Source organism: Trachinotus anak, unplaced genomic scaffold, assembly GCF_046630095.1.
Source record: "Trachinotus anak isolate AG129_WGS33_773 ecotype Australia unplaced genomic scaffold, CSIRO_AGI_Tana_v1 ptg000014l, whole genome shotgun sequence".
NCBI classification, from domain to species: domain Eukaryota; kingdom Metazoa; phylum Chordata; class Actinopteri; order Carangiformes; family Carangidae; genus Trachinotus; species Trachinotus anak.
Window position 1 is genome coordinate 2,313,986 of NW_027273865.1, and position 22,930 is coordinate 2,336,915.

General features: G+C 43.2%; 1 protein-coding gene across 2 annotated transcripts; it reads right to left on the bottom strand.

Annotated features, from left to right (window-relative positions):
- Positions 1–74: 74 nt before the first annotated feature.
- Positions 75–20,639, bottom strand: clip3 (CAP-GLY domain containing linker protein 3). Of its 2 annotated transcripts, XM_071496333.1 has the most exons (15): positions 20,506–20,639; positions 16,061–16,492; positions 12,974–13,113; positions 10,489–10,582; positions 9,895–10,056; positions 9,605–9,723; positions 8,879–9,115; positions 7,468–7,518; positions 7,023–7,158; positions 5,535–5,690; positions 5,291–5,422; positions 2,931–3,054; positions 2,568–2,635; positions 2,044–2,116; positions 75–662 (listed from the first exon to the last, which is right to left on the bottom strand). In XM_071496333.1, exons 2-15 carry the CDS (start codon positions 16,464–16,466, stop codon positions 608–610), a joined length of 1,953 nt encoding a protein of 650 aa, XP_071352434.1. In that variant the 5' UTR covers positions 16,467–16,492; positions 20,506–20,639; the 3' UTR covers positions 75–607. The 2 variants fall into 2 exon arrangements, with proteins under 2 accessions (XP_071352434.1, XP_071352435.1); XM_071496334.1 differs by lacking the exon at positions 7,468–7,518 and having other exon boundaries at positions 459–662; positions 20,506–20,619.
- Between the last annotated feature and the right edge of the window lie 2,291 nt (positions 20,640–22,930).

Here is a 22,930-nt window from a genome sequence, read left to right on the forward strand (position 1 = left end):
AATGTTTCTGGATTTATGCATTATTATGATTTATGCATACATCTGCAAACAGTAATCTATGAGTCAAAGCGTCATTTTCTTTTTTTTAGCTAACAGGTCTCAACCTTGACTGATACGTAGGTTTTTGACAAATTCATCTGGTGCTCAGTTAAAAATTTGGCAAGACCCAAAACAAAACACGTAGCAGCACAAACTAATGTTACGTAGTGTTTGTTATCCTTAGAGAAAGTAAACAGCAGTGTTTCTGCCCTGAATAAAGGTACAACATGGAAAAATACCAAGCTGGGACAATGGGATGATAAGACAAGTACAGAGATAGTTTTAGGGGAATTGCTTTAGCAAAGCTGTTTCAGTTTCATTAAAGGAATGCAGGACATTTTGATCAGATCCAAGGCACTATAGATTTTGCTATAGAACGGCTAAATTAGGAGGATTTGGGCTGAGCGTAAGAGAGAAGAGAGACGGGGTTTCACTACAAGAAGTTTGACCGGTGATGGTGATAGTCTGAGGAGACTCAGAGAGGACAGAAAAGTAAAAGATGGAGAGAAGAGAGAGCAGAGCGATCGATCTGGTGGAGGAGCAGAGGAAGAAGGAGGGAGGAGGGTTGTTAGGAATGCATCTCAGCACGCAGCATCCACGGGAACCAACAGCAGAACAGCAACCTGCAGGAGGAGAAGACAAGAGGAGGAAGAGGAGGGAGAAGGATGAGGAAAAAGAGGGAAGGCAGAAGAAGGGTAAAGTGATGTTAGTAAACCACAGAGTCAGAGTCTGGTTGGAACGCCTGGGAAAAGAGACAGATTCAGATTCACATGAGATATTCTATACTTTTATGGTTTTATACACACATTTATGCACACAGGAAAAAAAATGCTGTGTAAATGCCAAGTTTGAGTTACCATAGTAACCAATTTCTGACTTGTCAAAACTGTAAATGTCAACATTCAAGTCAAAATCAAGCCAAACATTTCTGACTTAGTGCTTCATAAAGAGAAATGACTGAAACAGCAAGTTGTGAACATAGGAACATTTCCCATCCCTACTTTAATTAACACAGAGGCGAACAGTTACCAGCTGAGACGCTGTGGCTGGCATTGTTTTCAACTCCAACTCAAATAATGTGGTAATAAATACCGAGTACTCATGCAATAATATCGTAATAAATACTGAGTACTCATGTAATAATGTGGTAAAAAATACTGAGTACTCATGTAATAATATAGTAATGAGTACTCGTGTAATAATGTGGTAAAAAATACTGAGTACTCGTGTAATAATGTAGTAATGACAACTAAGTACTCATGTAATAATATAGTACTGACCACTGAGTACTCATGTAATAATATAGTACTGACCACTGAGTACTTGTGTAATGATGGAGTAATAACTACGGCGAACTCGTGTGTCAGAAGGTCAACACGTTGACGGGCGTGGTGGTTGGTGTGATCTCATCACAATCTGGTCTCTAGTTTCACATTTGTTTTGAGCCACACTGAGAAGTAGAACAGAGTGATGGGGAGCAGATACCTGTGGAAGTGTCCTTCACTTTACAGCAGCCAGCACAGTTGTTTAGTGGTCTCTGATTTTCTTAAATTGTTGCAAATGTGTTCACTTAACTAACTGGATTATAGAAGCTTTCTGAAATAATGATGATTTCTTAAACATCATGTGCACATGAAACTACTGATCTGTAATCAGGGTAAAAGAGTAGAAAAATCTGAGTGACAGATTTCTGTGAGAAAACTTATGTAACATGCCTGAATTTCTGTACATGTGAGAATTCACAGACGGGGAAATATGACTGTAAATCAAAAGTCTGACTGAAACTGAAATATTGAGTAGGAGCTTCTAGGAGGCTGGGAAAGTCTGTTTTAAGGGTAAAAGGTTAAAAGTGTTGATAATGAATCAAATTAAACAGTTCACCCTGTAAACCTCTCTCATTATCTCAACACTTTGTCGTGAACGAGCCTCTTCTTTCCCTGCACCTGCAGAAAGCAGCGTCTTACATCATTAATACACTCAGAATGAACCGTCCAGTGGTCTCACCTGGATATGGAGCTCTCGGAGGTCAGGTCTTTAGGAGAACGCATTGTGTTTAACGTACGCTTGGGCTGTGACACTGCAAGACGCAAACAAACAGGCAGTATATTAATGATTGATCATTGGTTTAGGGGTAGACACACACCAATCAATTACCAGACAAGCATCAACACACAGCAAGTCCAGCATTACTCTAATAACCACTGATTTTTAATGGTGAAAAAAGCTGAACTCTCTATTGCACAGCAGTGAAGAAGCCTGTGTGTTCATACATCTACATACTGGGAACAAATGTTGAACGGAGGAAAGCTGGCTGCCATTTCTGTTGTTCACCTGATTAATGAGGTGAATTAGGTGAAGCCAGTTATCTACACTGGGTCACATGGCTTGTTTCAGACCTGCCTGATGCCTCTTGTTGTAAAACTGTGTCCAGTGGTGTCACTGTGCCAATAAGAACTGCTGAGAGAAAACCCGACATCTCCTTCAAAGCTTTGTCTGTTTGAAATGACAGTATGATGAAAGATACTTACTGGTGACCTGGTGGACTTTCTTCACCATGGAGTTGTCATTCTGTGAGCCGTCTTTAGGACCTCCAATTCTGGCAAGAAAAAAAAATCAACAATGAAAGGTGTTTTAATGATGTTGTTGAGGAGAACACATCATAATGAAAAACAAAAAAAAAAAGACAACAAATCCCATGATGGCCTGGTTTATTATGGAGGGCTACACAGCACCAGGCTTCCACTGATGTTAATGTCCTTCTGTATTTGATATTAAGTGATTAAAATGATCATGCACGTATTAGTTAACTAAAACTGATATAATCTAACGACAGACGCTAAATTAAAACAAAAATATTGCAGGTTTTTGTGGCGTTTTGAACATAACCTTACCTCTGGACGCGGGAGGGCGGAGCAAACACTCCATATTTGGGCAGGCAGCTGAAGTAACGGACTCCAAACACAGAGCCATCGTGTTTTCCTGTCGGCTGATCCAACTCAATACCAAACCAGTAACCTGCAGGGACACAAACGGCTCAGGTCACACGTGCCCTGCCTCTACTGGGGTTTGACCAATTTTCCTCCAGCTGCTGATCAGCATCTCAGCTCAAAACCCAAAATGTCTACGGCTACGGTAACGAAAAGATGATGTTCACGTGATTTTACCACTCAAAGACCTGTCCAATAGCTACAGTGTATCCGGAAAGTATTCACAGCACTTTACTTTTTCCACATTTTGTTATGTTACAGCCTTATTCCAAAATGGATTAAATTCATTTTTTACCTCAAAATTCTACACACAATACCCCATAATGACAAAGTGAAAAAAGTTTGCTTGAAATTTTTGCAAATATATTAAAAATAAAAAACAAAAAAAATCACATGTATATAAGTATTCACAGCCTTTGCCATGACACTCAAAACTGAGCTCAGGTGCATCCTGTTTCCACTGACCATCCTTCAGATGTTTCTACCACTTGACTGGAGTCCACCTGTGGTAAATTCAGTTGATTGGACTTGATTTGGAAAGGCACACACCTGTCTATATAAGGTCCCATAGTTGACAGTGAATGTCAGAGCACAAACCAAGCCATGAAGTCCAAGGAACTGTCTGTAGACCTCCAAGACAGGATTGTATCGAGGCACAGATCTGGGGAAGGGTACAGAAAAATTCCTGCAGCACTGAAGGTCCCAATGAGCACAGTGGCCTCCATCATCCATAAATGGAAGTAGTTTGGAACCACCAGGACTCTTCCTAGAGCTGGAAGCCCGGGCAATCTGAGCGATCAGGGCAGAAGGGCCTTAGTCAGGGAGGTGACCAAGAACCCGATGGTCACTCTGACAGTGCTCCAGCGTTGCTCTGTGGAGAGAGGAGAACCTTCCAGAAGGACAACCATTTCTGCAGCACTCCACCAATCAGGCCTGTATGGTAGAGTGGCCAGACGGAAGCCACTCCTCAGTAAAAGGCACATGACAGCCCACCTGGAGTTTGCCAAAAGGCACCTGAAGGACTCTCAGACCATGAGAAACAGAATTCTCTGGTGTGATGAAACAAAGATTGAACTCTTTGGCCTGAATGCCAAGCGTCATGTCTGGAGGAAACCAGGCACCGCTCATCACTTGGCCAATACCATCCCTACAGTGAAGCATGGTGGTGGCAGCATCATGCTGTGGGGATGTTTTTCAGCAGCAGGAACTGGGAGACTAGTCAGGGTGGAGGGAAAGATGAATGCAGCAATGTACAGAGACATCCTTGATGATAACCTGCTCCAGAGCGCTCTGGACCTCGGACTGGGAGAAGGTTCATCTTCCAACAGGACAACGACCCTAAGCACACAGCCAAGATAACAAAGGAGTGGCTTCGGGACAACTCTGTGAATGTCCTTGAGTGGCCCAGCCAGAGCCCAGACTTGAACCCGATGGAATATCTCTGGAGAGATGTGAAAATGGCTGTGCACCGACGCTCCCCATCCAACCTGATGGAGCTTGAGAGGTTCTGCAAAGAAGAATGGGAGAAACTGCCCAAAAATAGGTGTGCCAAGCTTGTAGCATCATACTCAAAAAGACTTGAGGCTGTAATTGCTGCCAAAGGTGCTTCAACAAAGTATTGAGCAAAGGCTGTGAATACTTATGTACATGTTATATTTTTGTTTTTTATTTTTAATATATTTGCAAACATTTTAAGCAAACTTTTTTCACTTTGTCATTATGGGGTATTGTGCGTAGAATTTTGAGGTAAAAAATGAATTTAATCGATTTTGGAATAAGGCTGTAACATATCAAAATGTGGAAAAAGTGAAGTGCTGTGAATACTTTCTGGATGCACTGTATATGGACACACGGACAAAAGATGCATGCTAATATACATACAAACAGCATGCTAACATGCTAACATTTAGTTATTCAGCAGCTTAGTTCACATTGAAACATACATTTTAACAATTATAAAGCTAAACAAGGGTAAAAGTGTCAATTTCCATTCATCCAGTAACACAGGAACAGTAACAACATCAACACAAACATATACCCACGTTTCTCTTCACACTCATGCTGATCCTCGGGATATTAATAAGACTCACAAAATGAACTCTTCTAATTTCAAGATGAAAACTACTGAACCAGGGTTTGATATACTCTATCAAAGTGAGAGACATGGATTTTGAATTGTCTAGCAGTGTTGCACATTAGCAAGCTAATAAGCCCGTCAAGCTACCAGAGTTACAGAACACAGAGAATCCAGTGAAAGCAGAGACCTGGAGCGAAGTCGGTCTTGCCGTAGAAGCGGACGATGCCATGCTTCTGTCCGGCCACCAGAACCTGATCTCCAACTTCCACATTCAGTCCTTCTGGATCCAGACTGGCCACTGACGACTTCTTCCTCTGGGCTGAGAGCACACAGGAAACACACTCACACTGACATTTACTGTACTGTAATGAATCTGTTTTAAAGGCATTTGATATGTGACATTTATTGGTTTTCAACAACATTAGAGGAACCTTTTTCTTTCTCCTTTTCCTTCTTCTCTTTCTCCTTCTTGGTCTTCCCAGCGAGGCGGGAGGCCAGGTCCATGCGGGGAGTTCGGGGGGTGGAGGTGACAGATGAAGGTGTCAGGTCCACAGCCTTGGAGATCTTTGACACCGGGGCAAAAATCCCTGCAACACAGAGGAGACAGACAGACACAGATCAACACAACTGTCCCACTGAAGAAGTGTGTCTGCACCAACTTCTGAGAAAAATGCCCGGATCTTTAGCTGCTAATGGAGTCGTTTCAATTATGTTTAAATTCCCACCTTCCTCTAATACAAGTGAATGGATGTAATAAGTGTTCAGAAGACAGCATCGTACAGCCAGAACACAGTGAGAGTCATGAGAAATTGGCTCATTAGCCAATCAAGAGCACATTGAAGGGAGGCTGTCCCTGTTTGTATGAAATTTGGTCGAATATTAGCAATTACCACCTCTGGTGGTGGAGTCCAGCGGAGAGCATGGTAGGTTAAACTGTAGGATGCTGCCACTTCTTATACGTACCATTGTATGTTTGTGTTGCTTTAACCCCCAGAGAAGCAGTAGACCTCTAAGTTTTAACCAAGCAGCAACCTGCAGGACTGAAAAATTAAGAGCTAAAAGCTGCAGTTCCTCTAATGACCACTAGAGTCTGGCTCCAGCAGTGAGTCAGTCCCCACAGACTCCCATGTTCAAATGTCCAACTTTACAGCAGAAAGAAACATGTTTACAGCCTGGTACAGAAACTGTTCTGGTCTCTAGAGCTAATTTCCTCCTTCATGACAACTGTACGAGCTGAATTTTATAGAACTCAGCTGTTTACATTTTATTAAGGACTAAAGTTATGATTAATTGAGAGCGTGGTCTCTTTGAGTGACAGATGGGTGAGCGCATGCTCTCCACAAACTGGCATTCACTGAAACCTCAGCTCCACACACGCCCCACGTCCTTGCCCATTTTTGGATTAGCCAGGAGTTAGGGGCGGAGTCAGGCACTGCCAAGATGGCACGGCGGAGCAGCTCATCCTGAGCTTCAAAACTGCTCTCTGGAACCATTACAGTCTATGGTATTAACATGATAATATTTTATCATGTTTATGAAAAACAGGAATGAATGCACTGAAATATTTAAATCTAGATACATTTTTAGATACAAGGTTTGTTCTGTTTTCTGGAGGATCTTTCTGCTCAGTGATGGATGAGGTGTGATTGAATATTTAATTCTACAGTTGTTGTCAACAACACTGTTAGGATGTGAGCAGAAGCCTTCAGCACCTGCCGCCACAAACAGGTAAATAATAACCAGCCCCGCTGGAATCAGCAGGGTTTGTCACAGGAATATGACTTGAAATTTACTACAAAGCTCCATCAACAAATGATAATAACAAATAATAATCACACACTCAGCCGCTGCATAGGAAACTCTCTGGAGCTGCAGGGGCGAAAAGACTTACTCAAAGGCACCGTGGCAGCAGCTGTTACCTAGTTTTGGAGGGCAGATGAAGTAGCGGACGCCACCCACGCTGCCGTCATTCTTTCCCTCGGGTTCATCGAGCTCCACACCGACCCACTGGCCGCTGGCAAACTCTGTCGTACCGCAAAACCTCAGAGTGCCGGTCTGTGTCAGAGACAGAGAGACAGGGTTGTCAAGTCAGAGGTGAAATCTTTCCTTTCCTTCAAACATGACTGCAGAGGTCCTGTAGCTGGTTAGGTTGCATGTAAGCGGGTAATCTGGGTGTCTGCTGCTGTATTTCATGAAGGGGAAAGGGAGGAAATGTAACTCGGCACATACAGGACATCACTACTATAGATGAAGTGAGGGTGAGCAGGTTTTAATTTTAATCATGTGACAGGAAGAGAACGTGTGGTCAGCGTGGTGAGTCAGTTCAGTTAGTCTACGGTCCAGTCGGAGCCCGGTCCAACCAACCTGTGTGAGGTTTGCATCCGGGACGTCATCTCTGCTCTGGTCTCTCTGGAGCTACACAGCGAGAACACACTGTTCAGAGCTCACACAGCTTTCATCTGTCCTGCAGCCAAGCATTCACTTCAAAGCATAAAGCACCTGAAATATTATCCTCTGTGGTGGTTGTGCATATTGAACCAATTAAATCTACTGTGGATCAAATAAACAATAAGGCACACCGGAAATATATTTACAAGTTCTTTTTGAAAGCAGGTCAAAGGTCACATTTGTGTACTGCTGATTTTGTGGTCAGCCATGTTCATATGAAATCACATCTTGAGTATCTGACTGAGAACTCCCTCTTCAGCAGCTTTTTAATTTCACCTGGGTCAAAGAGAATCTGAACCTGCTTTAGATGCTGCAGCTCTCATAGTTAGTCTCAGGCACGTCATCCTGTATGTACAACAGAGTGCAGCACTATGAATGCCTTTGGGTAGGTGGTGTTATTCCCATTTAAACAATTATCATGTTTTTCCCCTCCCCATGACCAGTGGCGGACAGCCCATCAGGAGAAGTGGGACCTCAACCATTGTTGATGAGCAGAGGGATGCCTTATTAACTTACTGACATGATATAATTATAGCTACATGGGATTTCTGCTATGACTATACAGTAACCTACACATGTAGCCTCCACCTTCTCCATGCAAGTGTGAAAATGGTTTAAAAATATTTATAATTGAACATTTTCTTTTTTCAGTCACAAATGTTTGTATTTTGTGATGTGGATCATTTTCCTCCCTACTGAACAGAACTGATACCTATGAAATCAACAGATAGAGGTAGCCTACAACATCAGCGGTCTGATGGTTGGTAAGGATGACCTGTGACCTTGTTTCAGTCCGCCCCTGCCAATGACGGTTTTATTTTCACCCCATCTTTGAGTGTGGAACAGCTGCAATGTGGTTCTATCCACACAAGTCACCTTTGACTTATCACCTCTAGACAAAGCATTTTTATTTTTTCCTTGTAGTGTGCAGAGAATCTTGGTTTAAACATCATCCGGCCTGGAAATGGACAGGACCTGTGTCCTGTTTAAGCACATGAAATGTCACCACCCTCCCTGCCTGACTTCATTTACACTGCATGCAGCTGTAAGAATTTTAATTCAAAGACCAGGGGGTAAAGCAGCCAGCATTAAAGACTGATGTGAAATAGTTAAAGAAGGTTTTAATGCTTCATTTATGACAGTCAATGCACCACTTTCTCTCTTTTCATTTGAACCATTGTTCAGGATTCAGGATCACTCTGTGGTGTCAGCTCAGTACAATCCAGACCTTCTTTGGAATCTATAGGATGAGACTGAATTTTGGTTGTAGGGGTTTTGTAAGTTTGTCTCATGATATCCCTGACCCTCGTGTCATCCAGCCTCTGACCTTCATGTCATCCAGCACCACGCGGTCTCCCAGCTTCAGCCCCAGCGAGGACAGCATCAGGTTTCCTGGGATGTTGTCGTAGTTGGGAAGCGTGGCTCTGGGGAGGTTACAGCTCAGGGGGACGGCGTCCAGCAGCAGCTGTTTCAGCTCTTTGGCCACCATGGCTGCCTCGGCCTTGTCCAGACTCATGTCCATCGGGTCAGGAACCACCTCCGCTGGAACCTGGCCCTTATCATTCTGCAGAGAAGGAGGGGACATCTAAGCACAGATCCAAGTACAGTACAGGTTTTTGGAGAGTGGATAATGGATGATGTGTCTCTGGTTATCTCAATAATATCTCAATATCTACATAGTAGAACAACCTGTGTGTGTATGTGTGTAATATACTGTACATGTATGTGATGTGGTTAAATAGAGTAGAGATTTTGTGTGTTTAAAATAAACTTCAAATGGAGAGTTAAAAGCTTAAAATAATATAATCTTTTAGGTGCTAAAATGCAGAAAAATAGATATATACATAAAAATTGTTACAGCTGCTAATACAAAGACTGATATGAAGTAAAATCCCTAAAGTTTGTGCATGGTAAACCTCCTTCATCCTCTCACAGGATTCAGATTTTAATGTTTAAGAAAACTGGCAACTGAAATGAAGTAAAGTGATGATTCAGTCTGATTATTACGCTGCAGGTTAAACGCAGGGGTAAAAGTGCAGTAAGGTGTTTTTACCCGGACAGTGGGGTTGGCTCCGTGCTCCAGCAGACATTTCACTGCACCCAGACAGAGGTTGGAGGCAGCAATGTGGAGGGCTGTACCGTAGTGGAAATCACTGCATGTGGAGTTCATCACTGTGAAGAACACAGAAGAAGAAGAAACGGCCTCCAGTCCTGACTTTAACATCTGCTGATACTGTGCCGAGGAATATTCAGGGACAGAAAATCTGTGGCACAAAGTGTCAAGGATTGTTCTTGCTCTGCTGAACTGTGTGTGTGTGTGTGTGTGTGTGTGTGTGTGTGTACCTCTGGGTTTAGCGGCTTTGAGCAGGACTCGGATCAGTTCCGGGACGTCAAAGTAAGCAGCGTAGTGTAGGGCGTTCATGTTGGTCCAGCGACTCCTCAGACTCACGTCGGCGCCCAGAGCGATCAGCTGACTGCTGAGACGCAGGGCTGCCGCCGGATCGCCTGCACACACAAAGAGCATGAGGAGCCCCAGCTTTACACCACCCGCCCCGATATCATCCTCCACACCACACATCCTTGATAGCACTGTGTGCACTGACTTGGAACAATGTGAAGAACTGATGTTGGACATTTACGGTCTCTGGAGTCATTTCACCAGATCAACTCCAGTACAATTTAAGTTTGACTGGCTTCACTAGTTTAGTGCCAGAGCTGAAAGAGGGGTCCCTACTGTTCCTCTTATTAAGGTTGCTCCCTTTTCTCCTGTTAGACGTAACATTAGTCATTTTGGACTTTATCAATCAAAGTGAAGTGACTGTGACTTTTCAGTGAGATTGGTTCATTACTCTTTTGGTCTTTGCATGAGATGTTCTGAGCAGGCTTGTGTCAGACTGAACAACATGGATGCAGTCCTACGTTGAACGAGTCTCTTACCGACTCCGTGTGCTCCGGCCTTACAGCTGTAGTGCAGCAGTGTCATGTCGGTCAAACCATCGCGGTCATTCACGTGGCAGCCACGCTTCAGGATCTGAGACACAGGAAGAAAAAAGACGCTTTAATACAGACATACACACACAAACACACACTTCAGAGTGGATAACGCTTTTACCCATTTTTCACCAAAATTAGTGCGTATAAGCCGTTTTTTTAACCTGCTCATAAAAGCTGATTAACCCCTCGCCTTTCTGTTTGGACTGAGGACACACACAAATGCAAGGAGCGATGGCATCGCAGCCAAAGCCTTCAGCCATGTCCCCCCTCGAACTCACTTCCACAAGACATTAATCTGTAATATTAATCTGTAGTATTACTACTATAAATAAAACGTATTATTATTATTATTATTATTATTATTATTATTATTATTATTATTATTTTCTCAGGCTTATAAGACACGTTATTCATTAAAATTGCTAAAACAACAAAACATTCAATAATGATATTGATTATCCTTATCTAGAGATTTGGAGTGAACTACATGTTAAACTGTGCATGTCTCCTTGTGTGGATGAATTTTTACGTATTAGTGATTCTGAATCTGATTTTAACATCTGCAGCACAACCTCAAGTCTCAGTTACACTTTGGGTCTCTATTAGAATAATATAGTGATCAGCTGCCAGATTAAAATTAAAATAAAAATTATGTGAGGCAAAAAAACAAAAACAACAATAATACATATCAGCAGTTGTTGGAGAAGATATGATCAGGTGAAATATCAACAGTCATCTGGACAGGACTTCTTCTCTGCTCGTGTTTCTGAATCGTTTCACTGTCTGCTCCTTGCTTTTTCCTCCTCCAGGCTGAGTCAGCTTCCTGCTGAATCATGATAGAGCCTAAATGACTTTCCATTTCTCTCTCTCTCTCTCTCTGTTTCCCTCTTGTCTCTCTCTCCCTCTGCACCACTTTCTCTGCTCTGTCTTTTTTTCGTGTCCATGCAGCCATTTTAACTGGGTCATTATCACATCTATGTGCGTGTGCTTGTATCATTGACATTGTGGTAATTCACCGCCCGTTTATGGATAAAAACATTGTCACCATCACATTTTGTTACCATTCTGATTTGGGTTAAGGTTATGGTTACAACTGGGGCTAAACAGGAAGTGGTGGTCATCTTGGCCTGCAGGCTTTATAAACGACCTGTTTGGCTGTTACACTGTAGCAGGTTTCAGTCCTCTGTCATCTTTACATTTGAGTAATGATTCATACAGAATGAAATGTGACTTGTTAGTATTCAGTATTCAGCCTTTGTTCTTAAAGCTCTGACATGAGCTGCATGCTGTTCAGTGAGATTTCATTGTTCATTGTGTGTGTGTGTGTGTGTGTGTGTTTGTGTGTGTGTGTCCAGAGGGTTGAATCTGGGTCAATGTGACAATGACAATCGAGACAGGATCAGGCTCCATGCCAGAACAACTAGGGCAGGCGATAAAGACAGGCAGTGAAACACAACTGGTTAAAGGTTTGATCTACAAGACGACAGAAAGCCGTGTGAGTCACTGTTGTTGTACTGTTAGCATTTTTAGCTTTAGCATTACCTTCTTACCCCTGGATAATGTTAATACGTGTTTGTGTCATCTCTGACTCAGAATTTCAACCTGCTAAATTGCAGCTGTTTCTCTCTGAAGAAACTGATGCTCTGAGAGACTATTGAATTAAAAACTAAATTTCCCCAAGCGATATTTCTTATTTTATCTATATATCTTATCTATCTATTGCAGCCTCCTCTCCCATCATTTGTGTATAAAAAAAGATGTTACAATAAAAAAAAATAAAAAAATTAAAACAACTTTACAACTATCTTAAAGTCTTTGTATTTGTTGCCTTTCAGTTTTCAAAATTCTTCTACTGGTATATAAAACTCTTTATGATCCAGTGTTGTGTCTGACATGACTGCAACATATGAACCAGGACTATCAGGCGCTCTTTGTGTATTTTGTTTTTATTATTTCACCTTTATCACTTTTATTTTCCTGCATTACTCTCCAGTTGTTTTAGCACTGAATTAATGATTTAATATCAGCTTGTCAGATGTAAGACTCTTGGAATTGCGCTAAAACATGTATGAAAGATGTTATACAAATAAATTTTAATTGAGGTTAATTCTACAGAAACTAAACTGGATTATGTTTTTTTTTACTCTTAAAAAACAAGATTCAGTTTATGATGACATGAGATGAAGAAAAGCATCAAATCTTTGCAATGCAGAAGCTGGATTCTGTGTTTTGTGGTTTCATTTGATAAATTACTAAAAAGAAATGATAAATTATCAAAATAATATTCAAAATAGTGTTCTCCTGCCTGCTTCTCCAAGATTGTGCTGACACAAACCTACTGCAGGTAATACACTGACTATAAATAATATAGAGTATAGACAAACATGGCATGATAGTGTTTTAGCATGTTGATATTTTTGCGTTTCACCTCGTTGCCAATGATGTCGATCTTGTGCTGCACTTGGGGAACCCACTGACGCACAATGGCAAACAGCTCTGGGATGGTGGTCCGAGGATCCATGAGGATCTCCAAACAGGCCGGGTCGTTTGGGTCGAAGAAGGTGAAGGCTAGAGGACAGAGGGACACAGTTAGAGGAGACCCCAGAGAAAGACCCTGAATGCTGGAAGAGAAACAGGACTTGAACCGAAAAGAAAGCTGAGAAAAAGAAAGGAGCTAAGAAGGTGAAGATGAAGTGATGAGAGAGGAGCAGAGGAGAAGTAAAAACAAATTAGGAAAGAGAAAAAGATAGTGGACCACTCCACATGGTGATGCCAAGACATTCCTGTCACCCTCATCAAATCAGAAGTAACCTGTGAGTCCAGCAGTTTCTCTTCCTGGCAGGTCCGCAGTCCGAGCTCTGAGGCCGGTTTCATTTCACTGAGTAACTGAAATCAGCTCGACAACAAACTTCACCTCTGCTAACTGTCAACAACTCAGGAGGCCACAGCAAACTTCATCTGATGTACTTCAGATAGAAACAGGTTTGAACTTGACTGGTTTTACTTCCTCCCTCTGGTGCAGCACTGAAGGGTCAGTCAAGCGAAACACATCACAAGCATTAAGAAGCAAACATCTTGTCTCAGTCACTACTAGTGCTTTGATGCTTTCCCAGGTCTGAGTCGCAGTGGCAGCCAGTTAAGCGAGGTACCGTACAACCTTCTCCCTATAGATACATCTTCCAGCATCCTGAGGTGTTCCCAGGCCAGGTGGAGTATTTCATCCCTCTGAGTCTGCCACAGTCTCCTCCCAGGTGGACCTACCCAGAAAACTGCTAATGTTCTGATCAGACAAGCGACTAGCTACTACTGGTTGGACAGTTCTCCCATTGCCATTAAACTGGCACACGACAAAGTGGGTTATCTCTCGAGCAATGTGTTTCCACCAAGCAGGAACCTCCAGGTCTGTAACATGAAGCATCAAGAGTGAAGAGCCAAAAGCTGCAGTTCCTCTAATGACCTCTAGAGTCTGGCTCCAGCAGTGAGTCAGTCCCCACAGACTCCCATGTTCAAATGTCCAACTTTACAGCAGAAAGAAACATAAAGCTAATTTCCTCCTGCATGGCAACTGTACTGGGGAGAATATTTATATAACTCACCTGTTTACATTTTACTAAGGCTCAAAGTTAAACATAATTGAGAGTGTGGCCACTTTGAGTGACAGGTGGGTGCTGTCACAGTGGACTAGCTGTCTGCTAGGCATCACTGTGATTCGAGTAAATGAATGTGACCTCTCTGTGTTTGTGGTTTTGGAGCCTTTTGGACGATTTTTCATACAAATATCAGACTGATAATTTGACGTGTGCGGTTAATTGAAGTCTGTGCTCCTGTTTTTTGAGGTGAGTGTAATTTATAAGTTATTTATGCTTATGCTTAGTAAATTAGCCTTGCATTAGCCTTCCAGGAAGCCTTCAATGCCCAGCTGTGCTAACAATGCTAATGGGAGTGTATGCATGTACTGAAGTCTCGGCACAACACATGCCCCACCTCTTTTCCCATTTTTGGATTAGTTGGAGTTAGGTGGAGTCAGGCACTGCCAAGATGGCAACAGCAGAGCAGCTCACTCTGAGCTTCAAAACTGCTTTACAGAAACCTGTGGGTGACGTCATAGAGACTACATCCATCTTTATTTACAGTCTGTGGTTTCCAGGCATCATTTTCAAGTTTCAAAGTGCAGTTGGTGTCACCTGGTTTCGCTCCTGGACATGAGCTGAAAAGCTGAATAAAGGTGAACCTCTCTCAACTTCTTCAGGTGACACTTTTGAGTCTTGAAATGCAGTTGATGGTGCACTACTACCTGATAGTTCCATTAAAAATGAGTGGCAGTGTGTTGCATCTCTGTTGTTTGATTCCTGATGTGACCCTCTATATCTGAAATCTTATTCTTTCTGTCATTACCCAAAGCTCATGACCACAGGTGAAGGCTGGAACATAAATCAACTGTCGAATCAAGCACTCCTCCTTCAGCCTCAGCTGCCTCTTCACTGTAATTAATGTGGTGCGACGTTGGCATCACTGCTGGCCACGCACCAATCTGCCTGTTGACCTCACACTCATCTGCTAACTGTCCCAGGGCACACTGGAGGTCCCAGTCTACTGAGGCCAACAGAACAACCTCTCATTTCCTGAGTACATACACCTGACACCTTGTGGCACTTGTGTCAATTTAAAGCTGAGAACTGTGACACTTATTTCCAACGGCTTCTCGTTGATCTGTGAGTTAGTAAGACTCTGCCTCATGCACAGGCACACATCGCAAAAGCATCTGTCAAATGAATAAATGCAACTGTAAATGAAACCGACGGCAGGAAGAAGATCAATCCCAAAGCTAAGGGTGCGATTCAGACAATCATCAGCGGGTATGTCATAAATATTAAAAGTCACAGTTTCACATTTAGACAGGACAGAAAAATTCTCTGTCTGGCTGGTGAGCAGGACCACCCTATTCACTGCTGGGAAATGGAGATGGCCAGAAACACACACACACACACACACACACACAGTGTATAATGGAGTAGGCCAGCTCTGAGTTTGTCTGATGGATACCAATGAGCCTGTCATCCATACAGCAGTCAATCTGCAGCTTTTGAAACCAACTGATGGACCACAGCCATCAGAGATGCAGACTGTGTGCACTGATAATCCACTGTGATCCGTGATCCCAATGATTTCTTTACTTTCCCTGCTGTGTGCATTACCTGTGTGTGTTTTCGGTGTGTTTTGTAGCTGTGACACAAAGACTCTGCTGAGGTTTACTTACTGTGCTTGTGTTTAGATGCTGTTGTTTTATGGGAACCAGGGGCCGGACTCTGCAGTGGCCCCAGTCTGTTTATCTGTCTGTTTAACCACATGCACTACCTCTGACAAAACACTCCACTGAACTGCATTCGTTTGATTAATTGATTAATTAACCAGCTTCTGATCAGACATCAGAGCCCACTTGTCACTAATCAACAGCAAAGAAATTCAAATTGTTTAAGGTGGTATGACTGTGTGTGTTTAAGGTGGTATGGCATACCGTAGTCTTTGGGCAGCGGTGCCTGGGCAGACGGGTGCACCATGGCTCGGCGGCGTGGCTCGTGGACGGGGCTCTGGTACTCGGACACTGACAGCAGCTCAGGCTCTGCCTCAGCCTCAGGCTCCCGACCAGCCGGTGGATCCTCCTCCTCCTCCCTCTCCTCTCTCTCCTCCCGCTCCTCCTCCTGCTCATCGTCATCCTCATCGTCCACCTCTGCCCTCTCCTCCCCCTCCCTCTCCTCCTCTAGCTCATATTCCTCCTCCTCCTCGTCTTCGTCCTCTTCTTCTTCCTCCTCCTCCTCTTCTGTTAGAGCCTCCTCCTCCTCCCTCTGAACCCTCCCTTCCTCCTGCTCCTCCCGATCGTGCCTCTCCTTCTCCTGCACCTCCAGGTTCTCCTCTTTGGTCATGTTGAGGGATGTGAGGAGGCAGGACACTGTGAATAATGTCACAATTTAAAAAAAAAAATATTAATCACATTTATAAACAGGGATTATTGTGATGCCTATATGTATGCATCACAGGTTGGGTTTGATGTTATACAATAATTATTAATTAAAAGGTTCATTGTTATCCACTTGATAGATCAATCTGTGAGTCAAATTTATTTGAGACTAAATTCTTTTAAGACTTGACTCAGCTTGAGAAACACAATCCAGTCTTAACTTGACAGTAAAATCCAAGAACCATAACAAACGCAGGCAACAAAATATTTAATTATGAGTCCTGAGCATAAACTCAACCTGAAAAGAACCTAGAAATACTTGAGGTGAAAAGTGATGATGTCGGTAGAAACTTGTACCTGAACTTCAGTATTGTGTTCAGAAGAAAGAGTGTCTAACTCAGTGGTTCCCAGCCTGTGGGCCGGGATATTGCAAGTGAGCCATTTGCAAGAAATTACAATTTTGGTGAAAGGATGTAATAATATATAGGCCACTCAGTCTGATCCTGTCTGATCCAGGTCCAGTCTCTATGAATCACCACATGGTCCTGGTGTGGTTAGGATTCATGGGGACTGGACTCAGGTTAAACTGCCCTGCTCTGCTTTGGTCTGGTCTGGTCTGGTCTGTCTTTCAATCTCTTGGTGCTCCTCCCTGTTTTCTCTGTTTCTGTTCAGCATCAACAGACGAGTGCTATGTTTAGCTCAGGAGTGTGTGAGTGTGTGTGTTTGTGTGTGAGAGAGTGAGAAAACAAGGAGAGAGCGAGCTAATTGACCCGCTGTGTCGTACTGATAATGGCAGTAGCTAAAAAGGCTAATGCTAACGCTCCCTGTCCATCATTAGCTGTTGACGGGCCTGACTGGATTAAATCTACTCTCCACTTTAGCAAATGGACAAGACGCTGAAACCCATCCAGCAGCCACTCCCTCCACCACTGATCCATCCATCTTCTTCTTCTCCTCGAGGAAGGAAGAAAATATACCTCTTCATTTATATCCCAACCCTCAAATAAAAGACTCGCTTGATGTCATGTAGCAGCTGATGAATCTAAGAAAACTCTCCAGCTGATCGTGCATCAAACTGCAGCGTATTCAGGTTTAAGATGAAGTGTCAGAGGACAAAAGCTTGATTCAGCCTGGTTGTTTTTCAGACCAGGGAAGCAGCCGTCTACGACCACAGCACCAGAAATATCTGCATCACTTAACAAATTAGAGATGAGGGCAGTGGAACCAGGCTAACGTCTTCTTGTTTTTTGAATGTATTTATATCAGCGACGTCGAAGCCTACAAAATACATTCATCTCAAAAAAAGAGAAAAGCTGTTTGTACCATTAAGCTACGAGCTCATTTCCACCTGCAGCCCCTGAGCAGGTGAGGGGAAACACAGAGCAAAACCCAACATCATGACCACAAACAGGCCAACATCCTATCCATAACCATGCAGACACACACACACACACATACACACACAAACACATGCAAAAACACAAAACAGAATATACATATCAAAATACTACATACATCTATCCAAGGTTATAAAAACAGGTCATCAGATTCAAATTAATCTCCACCAAATTCTAAAACTCAAACTGATCTTCACAAAGATAGCAGACACACACACATACACATACGCACACACATATACTCCAACATGTGAAAGAAGTCATATGAGATGTCTCTATAGTCTGAACTGTGTTGTTTAATCCACACAAACGCCAGCTGTGTTGTTTTTTTTAATCTGAGTCAGCAATGGGCTGTCTGCAGCAGCAGCTACATGCTAAGATAACCGTTGCCATCAGTTGCATCAGACATCCCACAGAAAGGATTCTAATCTGAAGAAAACACAGTCGATCAAGATCAAATGTGACTTCAAATGAATCAAACATTAGATTTTCAGTTTATTGAGGGAAAAATTTAACCTTTAGGTCTGATTCCTGTTTTACCCAAAGGCTGAAGTCTGTTTTGATTAAAATGATTTATCCTGATCTGAGAGCAGATATTTTGTGATCATCCAAAGAAAAAGAAAAATTGTGAGCCTATGAGTAGGTCATAACATGTTTTTGTGTTATGACCTACTCATAGGCTCACAATGACACATGACAACACATGTGTCCTCTTTCTGTACAACAAACACTCATCTGAAAACTTCCTACTGATTTGATTTCTCTGTTTCAAGTAATTATGGTGCTTTATGTAATCTGTGGTCTCAGCTGGACGATTCCTGCCTGAACAGAATAGTAATCAGTCTGAACGAGGCTAAAAACGGGACCCAGCTGAGGCCACGATAAAGGTTACACAACACGACCGTGAGTCAGCGTGGAAACACAAAACTATGAACCATGAAAGTCTGCACAGGGAGGGGCTGTGGGAGGTGGAGATGGGATGTGACAGTGGTCCTCAGTCCTCAGATCACGTGTATCGGATTCATAAGTTAAAGTGGATTCACCAGGATCTTGCTGAACTTTGATGCAGCTCCACACGGTCGAACTTGTCTGCTCTGATGTCTGAGATGACGCTGCCCTTTTTTTTTTTTTAAATCAGTCTCTCTAAAGACCTGAAACATGTTCCTGAGGTTTTTTATCCATTTTCTCAGATGAATCAGCATCTACTGCTGCTCTGCACAGAAAAATCTGAACAACGCATCATTTTTACAGATTTTTTGTTTTGCTGGCACCCAACAACTACAGCTCCCATGAGTCTATGATTCTATTGTATTGTGTTTTATTGTACAGCACCTGACCAGAGGCGAATGAAGATAAATGAAACTAATTCATGACAGGAAAAAAAAGACACAAGATTGAGCAAGATTTCTGCAGACAGTAAAACAACACGTTAAGTACAATTTATCAGTCAGATGCAATATAATGTTAGTATATTATATAATAACAGGGTATCAGAATCACATTTCTGTTATTTTGAAAGTTCTTTTAAATTCTGCTAACCGTTATTTTATAAAAATATTTTTATGGTGTCAGAAACAACAGATAGATAGATAGATAGATAGATAGATAGATAGATAGATAGATAGATAGATAGATAGATAGATAGAATTTCTAAGTATAAAATATGCCTATGGCTGATATTATCATCTATAAAATCACAGCTACTGAAGAATCCCAGCAATAATAGCGAAGCCTGTATGTTATTAACGTTGGATAATAGGCTTATAAATAGGCCTGTGCGTTCATAATGACCTTGTATTGAATCAGTACAACAGTCTCCTTATTACAGAGTGGAGGAGCATGTGTCATACACTGAGTCCCTGTGGGGAAACCACCGTGACCAACGAGAAGCTCATTTTAAAGCCGAGCACAACAACAGTTCCATACTGAGAGCGTTCAGCGGTTGTTTCTGTAGATTTCGGATGATGTGAAGGGTGTAGGGAAAGCATGTGATGTGCACCAGCAGGTCGTGAGAGGCGGGGGGGGGGGGGCATGGCAGCAGCATCCTCCTCCATCCAGCCTCCATTTTACAACAAACCAAATCGGGAGACACAAAACTATCGCCCCAAAAAAAGGGGCCGTTGGAGCAGGCAGCGCGTCCCGCAGCCTCAGCGCAAACCCGCTGCGGTGCGCATCGTCCACAGCAAGAAGACGCGACGCAAACCGCGGCAGCCTCGGTTTGTGGTTTGTGCCAATGTGCGTAGTAAAGGGCAGGATCAGAAAAACGCCCCACTCACAAACAATGAAAACACGCACACGAAACACGACACGAAGGCCTGAACCCCCGAGTCATCTGACAACAGAAACAGACAGTGCTCGTTTTAAAGAGCCTCATGTTGCCTGACAGTAAACGCAACGTTTGAGCGGCAGGTTTATTTCAGAGGTTTCGTTTGGAACAGCGCCCCTCTCCCCCTCTCCCCCTCTCTCCGCCTCAGCACCTCCATCTTCACCCAGCAAGGAGGCACAGAAATACCGCGACACGCATCACACTGAGGGAATCCGCGAGTCGCCGAGCATGAGGAATGATCAGCTGTGATTAACACCTGCAGCTCAAAGTGGGTGTTTTACCTGGGCTGTTCGGTGATGATCCTCTCTCCTCTCTGAGCACAGCGACCAGGTCCACGGCAGAAACAACACTGATGCTCGGCTCCCCCTCCCGCTGTCTCTACACCTCTCTCTACCACGCTCTCTCTCTCTCATTTAATTCAGTTCATGTCACTGAAACGTCACTGGCTTCAAGAAAAATAAAAACTGAAGCACTTTCCAAAAATAAACTGTATCAAAAAGTAATGAGGGGAATAAAACATACAGCGAAATTATTTATTTTATCCCGGTTAAGTCTGTGTGTCACAATATTTCTTTACTGGGTCTTTATTAAATGTTTCCATTTGCAGAAATGTCCAAAATTTCATCAAATCTCCACTTTTTTAATTCCTCAATTTCAAAAACTGTCCTAAACTTCCAAAAGAAAAATCTTAAATTACAAGTCCCATATTTTACACTTTTACAGTGTTTTATTTTAAGTGTTGATATCCATGAGAAGATATAGGCCTGGTGTAGTTTTATATGTCCTCTCTCAGTCCTCTCTCCTGATTGGCTGACTGTTTTCTGAGTGATCTAATAAAAATATAGCAGATTTCAAGTAAACACTCAGAGAAACCAAATCTTGCAAGGTTGGATGGTGGGTCCAGGTGGGCGGGGCTTGGAGCATGGCTGAGAGCGGTGGCTGCTTTGTTGTGACATCACAGATTTCCAGAAGTCCTGACGGCTGGTTTTAAGGCTCAGTGTCTGAATACAGGCTGTGTGCATCACTCTGTGGACTGAGGCTTTGATACTTTTACAGCATCAGAATCAGAATCAGAATCAGAATCAGAATCAGTTTTATTGCCAAGTATGTTTTCACATACAAGGAATTTTTTCTGGTGATTGGTGCAATTGATCAGCAACAGTGGGGCTCTCTAGCCTTGTTGATAAGGCTAATAGCAGATGGGAAGAAGCTATTTTTGTGGCGAGAGGTTTTGGTCCTGAAGGACCGCAGCCTCCTGCCAGAGGGGAGTGTCTCAAAGAGTTTGTGTCCAGGGTGGGAGGAGTCAGCTACAATCTTCCCTGCACGCCTCAGAGTCCTTGAGGCGTACAGGTCCTGGAGGGACGGAAGATTGCAGCCAATCACCTTCTCAGCAGAGTGGATGATACGCTGCAGTCTGTTATTGTCCCTCTCCGTGGCAGCAGCGTACCAGATGGTGATGGAGGAGGTGAGGATGGACTCAATGATGGAGGTGTAGAAGTTCACCATCATAGTCCTTGGCAGGTTGAACTTCTTCAACTGCCTCAGGAAATACATCCTCTGCTGAGCTTTTTTGATGAGGGAGCTGATGTTCAGCTCCCATTTGAGATCCTGTGTGATGGTGGTTCCCAAGAAGCGAAAATGCTCCACGGTAGCCACGGGGGAGTCACACAGGGAGATGGGGGTGGGTGGGGCTGGGCTCTTCCTGAAGTCCACTATCATTTCCACTGTCTTCAGAGCGTTTAGCTCTAGGTTGTTCTGCCTGCACCAGGTCACCAGACGCTCAGTCTTCCACCTGTAGGCAGACTCATCACCATCAGAGATGAGTCCAATGAGAGTGGTGTCGTCTGCAAACTTCAGGAGCTTGACAGACTGATGGCTGGAGGTGCAGGTGTTGGTGTACAAGGAGAAGAGCAGAGGAGAAAGAACGCAGCCTTGCGGGGATCCAGTGCTGATGGTCTGGGAGTCAGACACGTGCTTTCCTAGCTTCACGTGCTGCCTCCTGTCAGACAGGAAGTCGGTGATCCACCTGCAGGTGGAGTCAGGCACGCTCAGCTGGGAGAGCTTGTCCTGCAGCAGAGCCGGGATGATGGTGTTGAAGGCAGAGCTGAAGTCCACAAACAGGATCCTGGCATAGGTCCCTGAGGAGTCCAGGTGCTGGAGGATGAAGTGGAGAGCCATGTTGACGGCGTCGTCTACAGACCTGTTGGCTCTGTAGGCGAACTGCAGGGGGTCCAGGAGTGGGTCAGTGATGGATTTGAGATGGGACAGGACAAGGCGCTCAAATGATTTCATGACCACAGAGGTCAGGGCAATGGGTCTGTAGTCATTTAGTCCTAGCATTTAGCATTAGGCTAATATAGAACTAGACCTGCTTTATCAAAAAAAACATGGAAATTTCATTTTATACAACATGGGACCTTTAAAGAAATGTTCTAAATTTCCTGAAACAATATTCTTCCACCTTCCAAAAATGTTTTGCTTTACAAAACTACCTTTACTTTTAAGAATATCTCCAAATACTACAATATAAATATAATAAGTGTCATCACTTTATTAAACTGTCAACACTTTCCCAAAAAGTCATTTTTCAAAGTCTTTACAAAAAATCCTGTCCACTTTCCAGAAAGTGCCTTTACTTTTCAAAATGTTTTCACTCCCAGTGTCAAAGATCACACAAAGATCTATTTCCAAAATATCCCGATTGAC